The 15,765-nt window shown below is 45.3% G+C and overlaps 1 protein-coding gene across 11 annotated transcripts in view; it reads left to right on the forward strand.

Moving 5' to 3' along the window:
* LOC110514705 (kinesin-like protein KIF13A) overlaps nucleotides 1–15,765 on the forward strand; it is a 181,244-nt gene that overhangs the window by 61,364 nt on the left and 104,115 nt on the right. For all 11 annotated transcript variants that reach the window (XR_016483789.1, XM_090187006.1, XM_090187024.1 and 8 more), the window contains exons 3-4: nucleotides 5,151–5,163; nucleotides 13,661–13,721. Coding sequence is in view for 10 of the 11 variants with exons in the window: in XM_090187006.1 (XP_090043132.1) it covers nucleotides 5,151–5,163; nucleotides 13,661–13,721 (74 nt within the window). In the remaining variant the exon portion in view is untranslated. The remainder of the gene's footprint in view (nucleotides 1–5,150; nucleotides 5,164–13,660; nucleotides 13,722–15,765) is intronic.

Raw genomic sequence — 15,765 nt, forward strand, 5'->3', positions numbered from 1 at the left:
TGTTATTACTGTAGTGGAGCATGTATCTGCTGCCAGGTAGACAGACTGTCCATGGGGAATGTTATTACTGTAGTGGAGAATGTCTCTGCTGCCAGGTAGACTGTCAGCTGGGGAATGTTATTACTGTAGTGGAGAATGTCTCTGCTGCCAGGTAGACTGTCAGCTGGGGAATGTTATTACTGTAGTGGAGAATGTCTCTGCTGCCAGGTAGACTGTCCATGGGGAATGTTATTACTGTAGTGGAGCATGTCTCTGTTGCCAGGTAGACTGTCCATGGGGAATGTTATTACTGTAGTGGAGCATGTCTCTGCTGCCAGGTAGACTGTCCATGGGGAATGTTATTACTGTAGTGGAGCATGTATCTGCTGCCAGGTAGACTGTCAGCTGGGGAATGTTATTACTGTAGTGGAGAATGTCTCTGCTGCCAGGTAGACTGTCAGCTGGGGAATGTTATTACTGTAGTGGAGAATGTCTCTGCTGCCAGGTAGACTGTCCATGGGGAATGTTATTACTGTAGTGGAGCATGTCTCTGTTGCCAGGTAGACTGTCCATGGGGAATGTTATTACTGTAGTGGAGCATGTCTCTGCTGCCAGGTAGACTGTCCATGGGGAATGTTATTACTGTAGTGGAGCATGTCTCTGCTGCCAGGTAGACTGTCCATGGGGAATGTTATTACTGTAGTGGAGCATGTCTCTGCTGCCAGGTAGACTGTCCATGAGGAATGTTATTACTGTAGTGGAGCATGTCTCTGCTGCCAGGTAGACTGTCCATGGGGAATGTTATTACTGTAGTGGAGCATGTCTCTGCTGCCAGGTAGACTGTCCATGGGGAATGTTATTACTGTAGTGGAGCATGTCTCTGCTGCCAGGTAGACTGTCCATGGGGAATGTTATTACTGTAGTGGAGCATGTCTCTGCTGCCAGGTAGACTGTCCATGGGGAATGTTATTACTGTAGTGGAGCATGTCTCTGCTGCCAGGTAGACTGTCCATGGGGAATGTTATTACTGTAGTGGAGCATGTCTCTGCTGCCAGGTAGACTGTCCATGGGGAATGTTATTACTGTAGTGGAGCATGTCTCTGCTGCCAGGTAGACTGTCCATGGGGAATGTTATTACTGTAGTGGAGAATGTCTCTGCTGCCAGGTAGACTGTCCATGGGGAATGTTATTACTGTAGTGGAGAATGTCTCTGCTGCCAGGTAGACTGTCAGCTGGGGAATGTTATTACTGTAGTGGAGCATGTCTCGGCTGCCAGGTAGACTGTCCATGGGGAATGTTATTACTGTAGTGGAGCATGTCTCTGCTGCCAGGTAGACTGTCCATGGGACTGAGAGACATACTGTGCATGCTGACTCATGACTGTTATTAGTAACAGTCTAGTAGTTATAATAGTTTGTCTATAGGGTCGTTCTTCAGCTATCACTGATGACAGAAAACAATCTCTTCACACCATGAAGCCTTGGCGTTATCTCTCATCCCAGATACCAGCATCTTGTGAGATCAGCTGCCAAGGGAAGAACAGTAAGTCCTGTGTTTGTCATGTTTGTAGTGCATACTCAGGGAGAACAAGGTGTAGATTCACGCGCAGGGCGTGGCACATGTTATTTAGCCTTGGCAGGAATCGTGGTCACAGGCAGGAAATGGTCAAACACAGGTAGGAAGTCAAAAACAAACAGTACCTCACAACCATACACACAGAAAGAACTGGACAAAACAGGGAGCTGATGAGACCAGGTGAGAAACCAACACAGGTGAAAACAATGAAAATAAATGAAAGGCAGGGCTACGTTCCAGAACACAAAGAAACAGGGCTACGTTCCAGAACACAAAGAAACAGGGCTACGTTCCAGAACACAAAGAAACAGGGCTACGTTCCAGAACACAAAGAAACAGGGCTACGTTCCAGAACACAAAGAAACAGGGCTACGTTCCAGAACACAAAGAAACAGGGCTACGTTCCAGAACACAAAGAGACAGGGCTACGTTCCAGAACACAAAGAAACAGGGCTACGTTCCAAAACACAAAGAAACAGGGCTACGTTCCAGAACACAAAGAAACAGGGCTACGTTCCAGAACACAAAGAGACAGGGCTACGTTCCAGAACACAAAGAAACAGGGCTACGTTCCAGAACACAAAGAAACAGGGCTACGTTCCAGAACACAAAGAGACAGGGCTACGTTCCAGAACACAGAGAAACAGGGCTACGTTCCACAACACAAAGAAACAGGGCTACGTTCCAGAACACAAAGAAACAGGGCTACGTTCCACAACACAAAGAAACAGGGCTACGTTCCAGAACACAAAGAAACAGGGCTACGTTCCAGAACACAAAGAAACAGGGCTACGTTCCAGAACACAAAGAAACAGGGCTACGTTCCAGAACACAAAGAAACAGGGCTACGTTCCAGAACACAAAGAGACAGGGCTACGTTCCAGAACACAAAGAGACAGGGCTACGTTCCAGAACACAAAGAAACAGGGCTACGTTCCAGAACACAAAGAAACAGGGCTACGTTCCAGAACACAAAGAAACAGGGCTACGTTCCAGAACACAAAGAAACAGGGCTACGTTCCAGAACACAAAGAAACAGGGCTACGTTCCAGAACACAAAGAAACAGGGCTACGTTCCAGAACACAAAGAAACAGGGCTACGTTCCAGAACACAAAGAGACAGGGCTACGTTCCAGAACACAAAGAGACAGGGCTACGTTCCAGAACACAAAGAGACAGGGCTACGTTCCAGAACACAAAGAAACAGGGCTACGTTCCAGAACACAAAGAAACAGGGCTACGTTCCAGAACACAAATAAAAAGAACACAAGGTTGACTAAGAAAAGAAGAGCAGAACCGTACAATGTTATTGGGCAGAATAGTAGACAAGTCCTAGGCTATGTTTACACCGTGGGAATGTGGATGTCATCTAGTAGCAGAGGTCTCTTTGATATTAGACGCACTCTATTCCATATTCCTTATTGTCCTGACTGCTGGGTGTCACTGGACATATTCTGTGTAGTGGTAATCTACAGCCATCCTCTATCCTAACCTCCCTGGCAGGCACACACACACACAGAGCGGAGTCCAGCCTCCCTCCCCTCCCTTCCCCAGCCTCCCTGGTTAAGTCCCCAGGCTTTAGTCTAGTTTACCCAACAGAGTCAGTGGGACATTGAATCCTAAATCTCTTCCCTTCCTCACGCTCCACCGCCCCATTTATGAGGCCTTTCACAGCAGGCAGCACCAGAAACAACGCCTGCCTGGACCTCAATGACTGAGCGAGGGAGTGAATGAATGAACGAGAGGAATGAAAGAAGAAAAATGACTACAGCAGTGATGTGTGAAGTGAATTATAGTAGTTGGATGGATGAGTGAATTTTTTAAATGTGGTTATGACATCATACCGGTATGTTGTAAACACCTGCTCTATTGTGATGTCACTTAGTTTTCTATGTGGTTATGACATCGCTCTATACCGGTATGTTGTAAACACCTGCTCTATTGTGATGTCACTTAGTTGTCAATGTCCCAAAGTATAGCCTGGCTAGAGATTAATACATTTCCATTTCAGTGTGATCTTTTGGGTCAATGTAGACAACAAAGGATTCCTACTGTGAGAGTTGCATCCGCTCTCTCTCTCTCTCTCTCTCTCTCTCTCTCTCTCTCTTTCTCTCTCGCTCTTTCTCCTCTTTCCCATTCTCACTCTCTCTTTTTTTCTCTCTCTCTTTCTCTTTCCCTTTCTCACTCTCTCTCTCTCTCTCTTTCTTCTCTTTCCCTTTCTCACTCTCTCACTCTCCTCTCTATTTCTCCTCTTTCCCTTTCTCTCTCTCTCTCTCTCTCTCTCTCTCTCTCTCTCTCTCTCTCTCTCTCTTTCTCTCTTGCTCTTTCTCCTCTTTCCCTTTCTCTCTCGCTCTTTCTCCTCTTTCCCATTCTCACTCTCTTTTTTTCTCTTTCTCTTTCCCTTTCTCACTCTCTCTCTCTCTCTCTTTCTTCTCTTTCCCTTTCTCACTCTCTCTCTCTCCTCTCTATTTCTCCTCTCTTTCCCTTTCTCTCTCTCTCTCTCTCTCTCTCTTTCTATTTCTCCTCTTTCCCGTTCTCTCTCTCTCTCTCTCCATATCTATTTTTGATCTCTGCTCACATACACACAACATGCACACACATTTATACTGACTCTACACACACACAACATGCACACACATTTATACTGACTCTACACACACACAACATGCACACACATTTATACTGACTACACACACACATTCAGATACAGTCATCATTTACACTGCTGTTACTCTGTTTATCATATATCCTGATGCCTAGTCACCTTACACCTCCTCATATCTACCTCTATCACTCCAGTGTCCCTGTACATTGTTAATATGGTACTGAACTGACCCTGTATATAGTATGTTTACCCCTCTACATATCTACCTCTATCACTCCAGTGTCCCTGTACATTGTTAATATGGTACTGAACTGACCCTGTATATAGTATGTTTACCCCTCTACATATCTACCTCCATCACTCCAGTATCCCTGTACATTGTTAATATGGTACTGAACTGACCCTGTATATAGTATGTTTACCCCTCTACATATCTACCTCTATCACTCCAGTGTCCCTGTACATTGTTAATATGGTACTGAACTGACCCTGTATATAGTATGTTTACCCCTCTACATATCTACCTCCATCACCCCAGTATCCCTGTACATTGTTAATATGGTAATGAACTGACCCTGTTTACAGCTTCTTACTTTCTCCTGTTCTTTTTATTTCTTATTTTTATTTCTCCCGTGTTTTTGTTCTACCTTGTTATTTTTAGTACCACATTGTTGGGTTTAGAGTTTGTTAAAAAGGCATTTCACTGTGGACGTGAACTTGAAAGTGAACATAAGAGAGAGAGGTAACAGTTAACAGTGTTTTAATGCTAATTGTTTTAATGCTAACCATGGTCTCTCTCTCTCTGTCTCTCTCTCTGTCTCTCTCTCTGTCTCTCTCTCTGTCTCTCTCTCTGTCTCTCTCTCTGTCTCTCTCTCTGTCTCTCTGTCTCTCTCTCTCTCATGGTGTTGTTGATGGACCCCTGGGTCTCCTCTCCTCCATCCTCCCATCCTGAATCTGTTCATCATGGTTCCATCTGCTCCTCTACCTCCAGGAAACAATCTAAGGTACAGTATGACATGTAGTTAATCTGTCTAAGGTACAGTATGACATGTAGTTAATCTGTCTAAAGTACAGTATGACATGTAGTTAATCTGTCTAAAGTACAGTATGACATGTAGTTAATCTAAGGTACAGTATGACATGTAGTTAATCTAAGGTACAGTATGACATGTAGTTAATCTGTCTAAGGTACAGTATGACATGTAGTTAATCTGTCTAAGGTACAGTATGACATGTAGTTAATCTGTCTAAAGTACAGTATGACATGTAGTTAATCTGTCTAAAGTACAGTATGACATGTAGTTAATCTGTCTAAAGTACAGTATGACATGTAGTTAATCTGTCTAAAGTACAGTATGACATGTAGTTAATCTAAGGTACAGTATGACATGTAGTTAATCTGTCTAAGGTACAGTATGACATGTAGTTAATCTGTCTAAGGTACAGTATGACATGTAGTTAATCTGTCTAAAGTACAGTATGACATGTAGTTAATCTGTCTAAGGTACAGTATGACATGTAGTTAATCTAAGGTACAGTATGACATGTAGTTAATCTGTCTAAGGTACAGTATGACATGTAGTTAATCTGTCTAAGGTACAGTATGACATGTAGTTAATCTAAGGTACAGTATGACATGTAGTTAATCTGTCTAAGGTACAGTATGACATGTAGTTAATCTGTCTAAGGTACAGTATGACATGTAGTTAATCTGTCTAAAGTACAGTATGACATGTAGTTAATCTGTCTAAAGTACAGTATGACATGTAGTTAATCTGTCTAATGTACAGTATGACATGTAGTTAATCTGTCTAAAGTACAGTATGACATGTAGTTAATCTAAGGTACAGTATGACATGTAGTTAATCTGTCTAAGGTACAGTATGACATGTAGTTAATCTGTCTAAAGTACAGTATGACATGTAGTTAATCTAAGGTACAGTATGACATGTAGTTAATCTGTCTAAGGTACAGTATGACATGTAGTTAATCTGTCTAAAGTACAGTATGACATGTAGTTAATCTGTCTAATGTACAGTATGACATGTAGTTAATCTAAGGTACAGTATGACATGTAGTTAATCTGTCTAAGGTACAGTATGACATGTAGTTAATCTGTCTAATGTACAGTATGACATGTAGTTAATCTGTCTAAGGTACAGTATGACATGTAGTTAATCTGTCTAAAGTACAGTATGACATGTAGTTAATCTGTCTAATGTACAGTATGACATGTAGTTAATCTAAGGTACAGTATGACATGTAGTTAATCTGTCTAAAGTACAGTATGACATGTAGTTAATCTGTCTAAGGTACAGTATGACATGTAGTTAATCTAAGGTACAGTATAACATGTAGTTAATCTGTCTAAAGTACAGTATGACATGTAGTTAATCTGTCTAAGGTACAGTATGACATGTAGTTAATCTGTCTAAGGTACAGTATGACATGTAGTTAATCTGTCTAAAGTACAGTATGACATGTAGTTAATCTGTCTAAGGTACAGTAGGACATGTAGTTAATCTGTCTAAAGTACAGTATGACATGTAGTTAATCTGTCTAATGTACAGTATGACATGTAGTTAATCTAAGGTACAGTATGACATGTAGTTAATCTGTCTAAAGTACAGTATGACATGTAGTTAATCTGTCTAAGGTACAGTATGACATGTAGTTAATCTAAGGTACAGTATAACATGTAGTTAATCTGTCTAAAGTACAGTATGACATGTAGTTAATCTGTCTAAGGTACAGTATGACATGTAGTTAATCTGTCTAAAGTACAGTATGACATGTAGTTAATCTGTCTAAGGTACAGTATGACATGTAGTTAATCTGTCTAAAGTACAGGATGGCAGGTGTGTAAACAGAGAGGAATATGCGAAGTGAGAGGTTTTACTCTTGCTAAAATCTGTCCAAAATAAACCCAAATGCGTTTCAATGGGTTTATTTTTAACCTAAGCTTGTCGCCTGCCTTCCTGCCTCTGGGACAACGACTCCCATTGTTAGGGCGGAGGCGTGGATCTCGTCATTATGTACAGATCTCTGGTGTAAATGGGACACAGCACAGAAGGAGCGAAGGAGACACGACCAAAAAGACAACATGAGAACAAGCGGAAATAAAACACTCATGAAGATAAATAAATATACAGGCATTTGAAATATCGCGCAAAAACATACATTGTAATGAATTTGATATATCGCCCAGCCCCACAGTGTGTGTAACGACTGGGCTGTCAGTGGTTTGGTTGGTCTGCGGCAGGGAGCCAGATAGACGCCTGTGTGAACGTGTCAGCTCTCTAAAATCTGGTGAACATCCACAAAGAGATCCACAATGAGAGGGAGGAATGAGCAGGAACACTGGCCCAGTGTGTGTGTGTGTGTGTGTGTGTGTGTGTGTGTGTGTGTGTGTGTGTGTGTGTGTGTATATTCAGAGCTGCGTTGTTGGAGTGCAGCTCCCCCTCACCACCTCCCTACCCCCGTCCCCACACTCTCTCTGGTGGATGGTGACTAGTTGAAAGGCGTTCGGGAGCAGAGTTGAACATACTCTGGGGGTTTTTGGGTTCAGTCGTGGGGCCGTGTCTCATCGTGCTGATTCATATCTGCCTGGTCTGCTAAATCCTGAATACAACGTCGAATTAGTTTCCCCTCAAACTCTGTCTGTCTGTCTGTCTGTCTGTCTGTCTGTCTGTCTGTCTGTCTGTCAGCTCTCTATCAGACCCCTTCAGTGGCCGTCCCCATCCGTGACTATAGAGGAGCTCTGTCTATCAGACCCCTTCATGTGGCCGTCCCCATCCGTGACTATAGAGGAGCTCTCCCTATCAGACCCCTTCAGTGGCCGTCCCCATCCGTGACTATAGAGGAGCTCTGTCTATCAGACCCCTTCATGTGGTCGTCCCCATCCGTGACTATAGAGGAGCTCTCTCTATCAGACCCCTTCAGTGGCCGTCCCCATCCGTGACTATAGAGGAGCCCTGTCTATCAGACCCCTTCAGTGGCCGTCCCCATCCGTGACTATAGAGGAGCTCTGTCTATCAGACCCCTTCAGTGGCCGTCCCCATCCGTGACTATAGAGGAGCTCTGTCTATCAGACCCCTTCAGTGGCCGTCCCCATCCGTGACTATAGAGGAGCTCTCCCTATCAGACCCCTTCAGTGGTCGTCCCCATCCGTGACTATAGAGGAGCTCTGTCTATCAGACCCCTTCAGTGGCCGTCCCCATCCGTGACTATAGAGGAGCTCTGTCTATCAGACCCCTTCATGTGGTCGTCCCCATCCGTGACTATAGAGGAGCTCTCTCTATCAGACCCCTTCAGTGGCCGTCCCCATCCGTGACTATAGAGGAGCTCTGTCTATCAGACCCCTTCAGTGGCCGTCCCCATCCGTGACTATAGAGGAGCTCTCCCTATCAGACCCCTTCAGTGGTCGTCCCCATCCGTGACTATAGAGGAGCTCTCCCTATCAGACCCCTTCAGTGGCCGTCCCCATCCGTGACTATAGAGGAGCTCTCCCTATCAGACCCCTTCAGTGGTCGTCCCCATCCGTGACTATAGAGGAGCTCTGTCTATCAGACCCCTTCAGTGGCCGTCCCCATCCGTGACTATAGAGGAGCTCTCTCTATCAGATCCCTTCAGTGGCCGTCCCCATCCGTGACTATAGAGGAACTCTCCCTATCAGACCCCTTCAGTGGTCGTCCCCATCCGTGACTATAGAGGAGCTCTGTCTATCAGACCCCTTCAGTGGCCGTCCCCATCCGTGACTATAGAGGAGCTCTCCCTATCAGACCCCTTCAGTGGCCGTCCCCATCCGTGACTATAGAGGAGCTCTGTCTATCAGACCCCTTCAGTGGTCGTCCCCATCCGTGACTATAGAGGAGCTCTGTCTATCAGACCCCTTCAGTGGTCGTCCCCATCCGTGACTATAGAGGAGCTCTCCCTATCAGACCCCTTCAGTGGTCGTCCCCATCCGTGACTATAGAGGAGCTCTGTCTATCAGACCCCTTCAGTGGTCGTCCCCATCCGTGACTATAGAGGAGCTCTGTCTATCAGACCCCTTCATGTGGTCGTCCCCATCCGTGACTATAGAGGAGCTCTGTCTATCAGACCCCTTCAGTGGTCGTCCCCATCCGTGACTATAGAGGAGCTCTGTCTATCAGACCCCTTCAGTGGTCGTCCCCATCCGTGACTATAGAGGAGCTCTGTCTATCAGACCCCTTCAGTGGTCGTCCCCATCCGTGACTATAGAGGAGCTCTGTCTATCAGACCCCTTCAGTGGCCGTCCCCATCCGTGACTATAGAGGAGCTCTGTCTATCAGACCCCTTCAGTGGTCGTCCCCATCCGTGACTATAGAGGTGCTCTGTCTATCAGACCCCTTCAGTGGTCGTCCCCATCCGTGACTATAGAGGTGCTCTGTCTATCAGACCCCTTCAGTGGTCGTCCCCATCCGTGACTATAGAGGAGCTCTGTCTATCAGACCCCTTCAGTGGTCGTCCCCATCCGTGACTATAGAGGAGCTCTCCCTATCAGACCCCTTCAGTGGTCGTCCCCATCCGTGACTATAGAGGAGCTCTGTCTATCAGACCCCTTCAGTGGTCGTCCCCATCCGTGACTATAGAGGAGCTCTGTCTATCAGACCCCTTCATGTGGTCGTCCCCATCCGTGACTATAGAGGAGCTCTGTCTATCAGACCCCTTCAGTGGTCGTCCCCATCCGTGACTATAGAGGAGCTCTGTCTATCAGACCCCTTCAGTGGTCGTCCCCATCCGTGACTATAGAGGAGCTCTGTCTATCAGACCCCTTCAGTGGTCGTCCCCATCCGTGACTATAGAGGAGCTCTGTCTATCAGACCCCTTCAGTGGCCGTCCCCATCCGTGACTATAGAGGAGCTCTGTCTATCAGACCCCTTCAGTGGTCGTCCCCATCCGTGACTATAGAGGTGCTCTGTCTATCAGACCCCTTCAGTGGTCGTCCCCATCCGTGACTATAGAGGTGCTCTGTCTATCAGACCTGGGAAGAAAAATGGCTTAAGTTAAATCAAATCAGATCAAATGTAATCTGTCACATGCCAAATACAACAGGTGTAGACTTACAGTGAAATGCTGACTTAAAAGTCCTTAACCAACAATGCAGTTTTACAGTGCCTTGCGAAAGTATTCGGCCCCCTTGAACTTTGCGACCTTTTGCCACATTTCAGACTTCAAACATAAAGACATAAAACTGTATTTTTTTGTGAAGAATCAACAACAAGTGGGACACAATCATGAAGTGGAACGACATTTATTGGATATTTCAAACTTTTTTAACAAATCAAAAACTGAAAAATTGGGCGTGCAAAATTATTAACTGTAAAAATACAGTTTTATATCTTTATGTTTGAAGCCTGAAATGTGGCAAAAGGTCGCAAAGTTCAAGGGGGCCGAATACTTTCGCAAGGCACTGTAAGAAAAAATTGATAAGTAAAAAATATATAATTAAAAATAAAGGATCAGAATAAGAACTTTTAATAAAAATATATTGGTTTGTATACCAAACGTCTCAGAGTAGGAGTGCTGATCTAGGATCAGGTCCCCCTGTCCATCGTATTTATTATTAGTATTATCTAAAAGGCAAAACTGATCCTAAATCAGCACTATGAGACACTAGATACATACAGCCCCTAAGCACTCTGACACTAGATACATACTCTACAGCCCCTGAACTATTGGAGCCAGTTGAATCCCTCTAATTCAAGGAGGGTCTAGTAGTGTGGGAGTCTGCAGCACGAGGCTAGACGAGAGAGGGTCTAGACTAGAGAGGGTGTCTAGACTAGAGATGGTGTCTAGACTAGAGAGGGTGTCTAGACTACAGAGAGGGTCTAGACTACAGAGAGGGTCTAGACTACAGAGAGGGTCTAGACTACAGAGAGGGTCTAGACTAGAGATGGTGTCTAGACTAGAGAGAGGGTCTAGACTACAGAGAGGGTCTAGACTACAGAGAGGGTCTAGACTACAGAGAGGGTCTAGACTACAGAGAGGGTCTAGACTAGAGAGGGTGTCTAGACTAGAGAGAGGGTCTAGACTAGAGATGGTGTCTAGACTAGAGAGATGGTGTCTAGACTAGAGAGATGGTCTAGACTAGAGATGGTGTCTAGACTAGAGATGGTGTCTAGACTAGAGAGAGGGTCTAGACTAGAGAGAGGGTCTAGACTACAGAGAGGGTCTAGACTAGAGAGGGTGTCTAGACTATAGAGAGGGCCTAGACCAGAGAGAGGGCCTAGACCAGAGAGAGGGCCTAGACCAGAGAGAGGGCCTAGACCAGAGAGGGGGCCTAGACCAGAGAGGGGGCCTAGACCAGAGAGGGGGCCTAGACCAGAGAGGGGGTCTAGACCAGAGAGGGTCTAGACCAGAGAGGGTCTAGACCAGAGAGTATAATTTCTATGCCATCCATTCATCCACTTACAGCTGTGAGCAAACACAGGTGGCTCTCTCTCTCTCACACACACACACACACACACACACACACACACACACACACACACAGGCACACACACACACACACACACACACACACACACACACACACACACACACACACACACACACACACACACAAACAGTTCACACACTGTGTGTGATATACACACAGTCTGCAACTCCAGGAACGACTCCAGCCAGGTTGCCGTGGAGACGGGTCACTGGGAGCTGGAATGTCTACTGTGGAGCCGTGACCCTGATTTATGAATTCATTTAACTCCAACATCCAACTACCACTGTCTGTCTGCCAAACAGACCAGGCCAGCAGACCAGGCCAGCATGGAGCCTGGAGCATACAGTGGGGCAAAAAAGTATTTAGTCAGCCACCAATTGTGCAAGTTCTCCCACTTAAAAATATGAGAGAGGCCTGTAATTTTCATCATAGGTACACTTCAACTATGACAGGCAAAATGAGGGAAAAAAATCCAGAAAATCACATTGTAGGATTTTTTATGAATTTATTTGCAAATTATGGTGGAAAATAAGTATTTGGTCAATAACAAAAGTTTATCTCAATACTTTGTTATATACCCTTTGTTGGCAATGACAGAGGTCAAACGTTTTCTGTAAGTCTTCACAAGGTTTTCACACACTGTTGCTGGTATTTTGGCCCATTCCTCCATGCAGATCTCCTTTGTTACTTTGGTCCCAGCTTTCTGCAGGTCATTCACTAGGTCCCCCCGTGTGGTTCTTGTGATCATTTTGACCCCACGAGGTGAGATCTTGCGTGGAGCCCCAGATCGAGGGAGATTATCAGTGGTCTTGTATGTCTTCCATTTCCTAATAATTGCTCCCACAGTTGATTTCTTCAAACCAAGCTGCTTACCTATTGCAGATTCAGTCTTCCCAGCCTGGTGCAGGTCTACAATTTTGTTTCTGGTGTCCTTTGACAGCTCTTTGGTCTTGGCCACAGTGGAGTTTGAAGTGTGACTGTTTGAGGTTGTGGACAGGTCTTTTATATTGATAACAAGTTCAAACAGGTGCCATTAATACAGGTAACGATTGGAGGACAGAGTAGCCTCTTAAAGTAGAAGTTATAGGTCTGTGAGTGTCAGAAATCTTGCTTGTTTGTAGGTGACCAAATACTTATTTTCCACCATGATTTGCAAATTAATTAATTACAAATCCTACAATGTGATTTTCTGGATTTTTTAAAATCATTTTGTCTGTCATAGTTGAAGTGTACCTATGATGAAAATTACAGGCCTCTCTCATCTTTTTAAGTGGGAGAACTTGCACAATTGGTGGCTGACTAAATACTTTTTTTGCCCCACTGTAGCTGCCCTACAGTGGATCTGGGCTGGCACCCTATTCCCTGTACAGTGCACCACTTTTGAACAGAGAGCCCATAAGGAATAGGATGCCATTTGGGGTGCAGTCCCTGGGCTGCTGAGGCCCCGTCACGACAACTAGCATTGCCTCAGTCAACAACACTCTCTCTCTTTCTCTCTCTCTTTCTCTCTGCCTCTCTCTCTCTGCCTCTCTCTCTCTGCCTCTCTCTCTCTCTCTGTCTCTCTCTGTCTCTCTCTCTCTCTCTCTCTCTCTCTCTCTCTCTTTCTCTCTGCCTCTCTCTCTCTGCCTCTCTCTCTCTCTCTGTCTCTCTCTGTCTCTGTCTCTCTTTCACACAGACAACATACATCTGATGTGTGTATCTGCCATAGTGTCTGTAGGTGTGTGTCTGTCATAGTGTCTGTAGGTGTGTGTCTGTAATAGTGTCTGTAGGCGTGTATCTGCCATAGTGTCTGTAGGTGTGTGTCTGTCATAGTGTATGTAGATGTATGTCTGTCATTGTGTCTGTGTGTGTGTGTCTGTAGGTGTGTGTCTACCATAGTGTTCCACTACCTCCTTTAGGTAGATACACTACAACATGCTCAGACAGGAGCTTGCAGTGTGTGTGTGTGTGTGTGTGTGTGTGTGTGTGTGTGTGTGTGTGTGTGTGTGTGTGTGTGTGTGTGTGTGTGTGTGTTGATCCTTCTTTGTCCTGTCCCACAGGTGTTTGCCTTTGACCACTGTTTCTGGTCCATGGATGAGTCCAACATGCCCAAGTATGCTGGTAAGTCACAGACAACAGGTTCAGGCTTAGCTGACTGTTCTGTTCAGATTCACACAGCTACTATGCATCCCAAATGGCACCCTACTCCTTATATAGTGACCCTTATTGGCCCTGGCCAAAAGAAGTGCACTGTATTGGGAATAGGGTGCCATTTGGGATGCAACCACTGACTGTTGAGGTTGACAGAGATAATCTCTCTATCATCACTAAAGAACACTAAACACAGCCATCTCATCTCATCACTATTTAAAGCCTGTCAGGTGAGGTGAGTCTAGGAATACAAGAGGGAGAGAGAGAGGGTGAGGAGGGAGAGAGAGAGGGTGAGGAGGGAGAGAGAGGGTGAGGAGGGAGAGAGAGAAGCAGGGAGAAGAGAAAGATAGAGGGAGAGAGATAGAGGGTGAGGAGGGAGAGAGATAGAGGGTGAGGAGGGAGAGAGGGTAGGGGGGAGAGAGGGTGAGAAGGGAGGGTGAGGAAGGAGAGAGAGAGGGTGTGGAGGGATAGAGAGAAGGTGCGGAGAGAGAGAGAGAGGGTGAGGAGGGAGAGAGAGGGTGAGGAGGCGGGAGAGAGGGAGGGGTGAGGAGGGAGAGAGAGAGGGGTGAGGAGGGAGGGAGAGAGGGGGTGAGGAGGGAGAGAGAGGGTGAGGAGGGAGAGAGAGGGTGAGGAGGAGGGAGAGAGAGGGGGTGAGGAGGGAGAGAGAGAGGAGGTGAGGAGGGAGGGAGAGAGAGGGGGGGTGACGAGGGAGACAGAGAGGGGGTGACGAGGGAGACAGAGAGGGCGTGAGGAGGGAGAGAGAGAGAGGGTGACGAGGGAGAGAGAGAGGGTGACGAGGGAGAGAGAGAGAGGGTGAGGAGGGAGAGAGAGAGAGGGTGAGGAGGGAGAGAGAGAGGGTGAGGAGGGAGAGAGAGAGAGGGTGAGGAGGGAGAGAGAGAGAGGGTGAGGAGGGAGAGAGAGAGGGGGTGAGGAGAGAGAGAGAGGGTGACGAGGGAGAGAGAGAGAGGGTGAGGAGGGAGAGAGAGAAGGAAATACTACAGTTCAGGGAAGTCCTGGTTTTACATAATGCAAAGTATGTTTTTACAAGCTGCTTTGCATCTGAATAGAAGAGTTTATGGGACTGAGAACAAGATGGTTGTGTGTTTATTAATGTAAGGAGAGACAGAGGGAGAGAGTGAGGGGGAATTATGTCTTTACTGACACAGAAAACATGTTAGTGGCACTAACTAGATAAACATTAGTGGCACTAACTAGATAAACATTAGTGGCACTAACTAGATACACATTAGTGGCACTAACTAGATAAACATTAGTGGCACTAACTAGATAAACATTAGTGGAACTAACTAGATAAACATTAGCGGCACTAACTAGATAAACATTAGTGGCACTAACTAGATAAACATTAGTGGCACTAACTAGATAAACATTAGTGGCACTAACTAGCTAAACATGTTTGTGGCACTAACTAGATAAACATTAGTGGCACTAACTAGATAAACATTAGTGGCACTAACTAGCTAAACATGTTTGTGGCACTAACTAGATAAACATTAGTTGCACTAACTAGATAAACATTAGTGGGAATAACTAGCTAAACATTAGCAGCACTAACTAGATAAACATTAGTGGCACTAACTAGCTAAACATTAGTGGCACTAACTAGCTAAACATGTTTGTGGCACTAACTAGATAAACATTAGTGGCACTAACTAGATAAACATTAGTGGCACTAACTAGATAAACATTAGTGGCACTAACTAGCTAAACATTAGTGGCACTAACTAGATAAACATTAGTGGCACTAACTAGATAAACATTAGTGGCACTAACTAGATAAACATTAGTGGCACTAACTAGATAAACATTAGTGGCACTAACTAGATAAACATTAGTGGGACTAACTAGATAAACATTAGTGGCACTAACTAGATAAACATTAGTGGCACTAACTAGATAAACATTAGTGGCACTAACTAGATAAACATTAGTGGCACTAACTAGATAAACATTAGTGGCACTAACTAGCTAAACATTAGTGGCACTAACTAGA

The sequence above is a fragment of the Oncorhynchus mykiss genome, chromosome 2 (assembly GCF_057628025.1).
Source record: "Oncorhynchus mykiss isolate SJ-2025 chromosome 2, ASM5762802v1, whole genome shotgun sequence".
NCBI classification, from domain to species: Eukaryota; Metazoa; Chordata; class Actinopteri; order Salmoniformes; family Salmonidae; genus Oncorhynchus; species Oncorhynchus mykiss.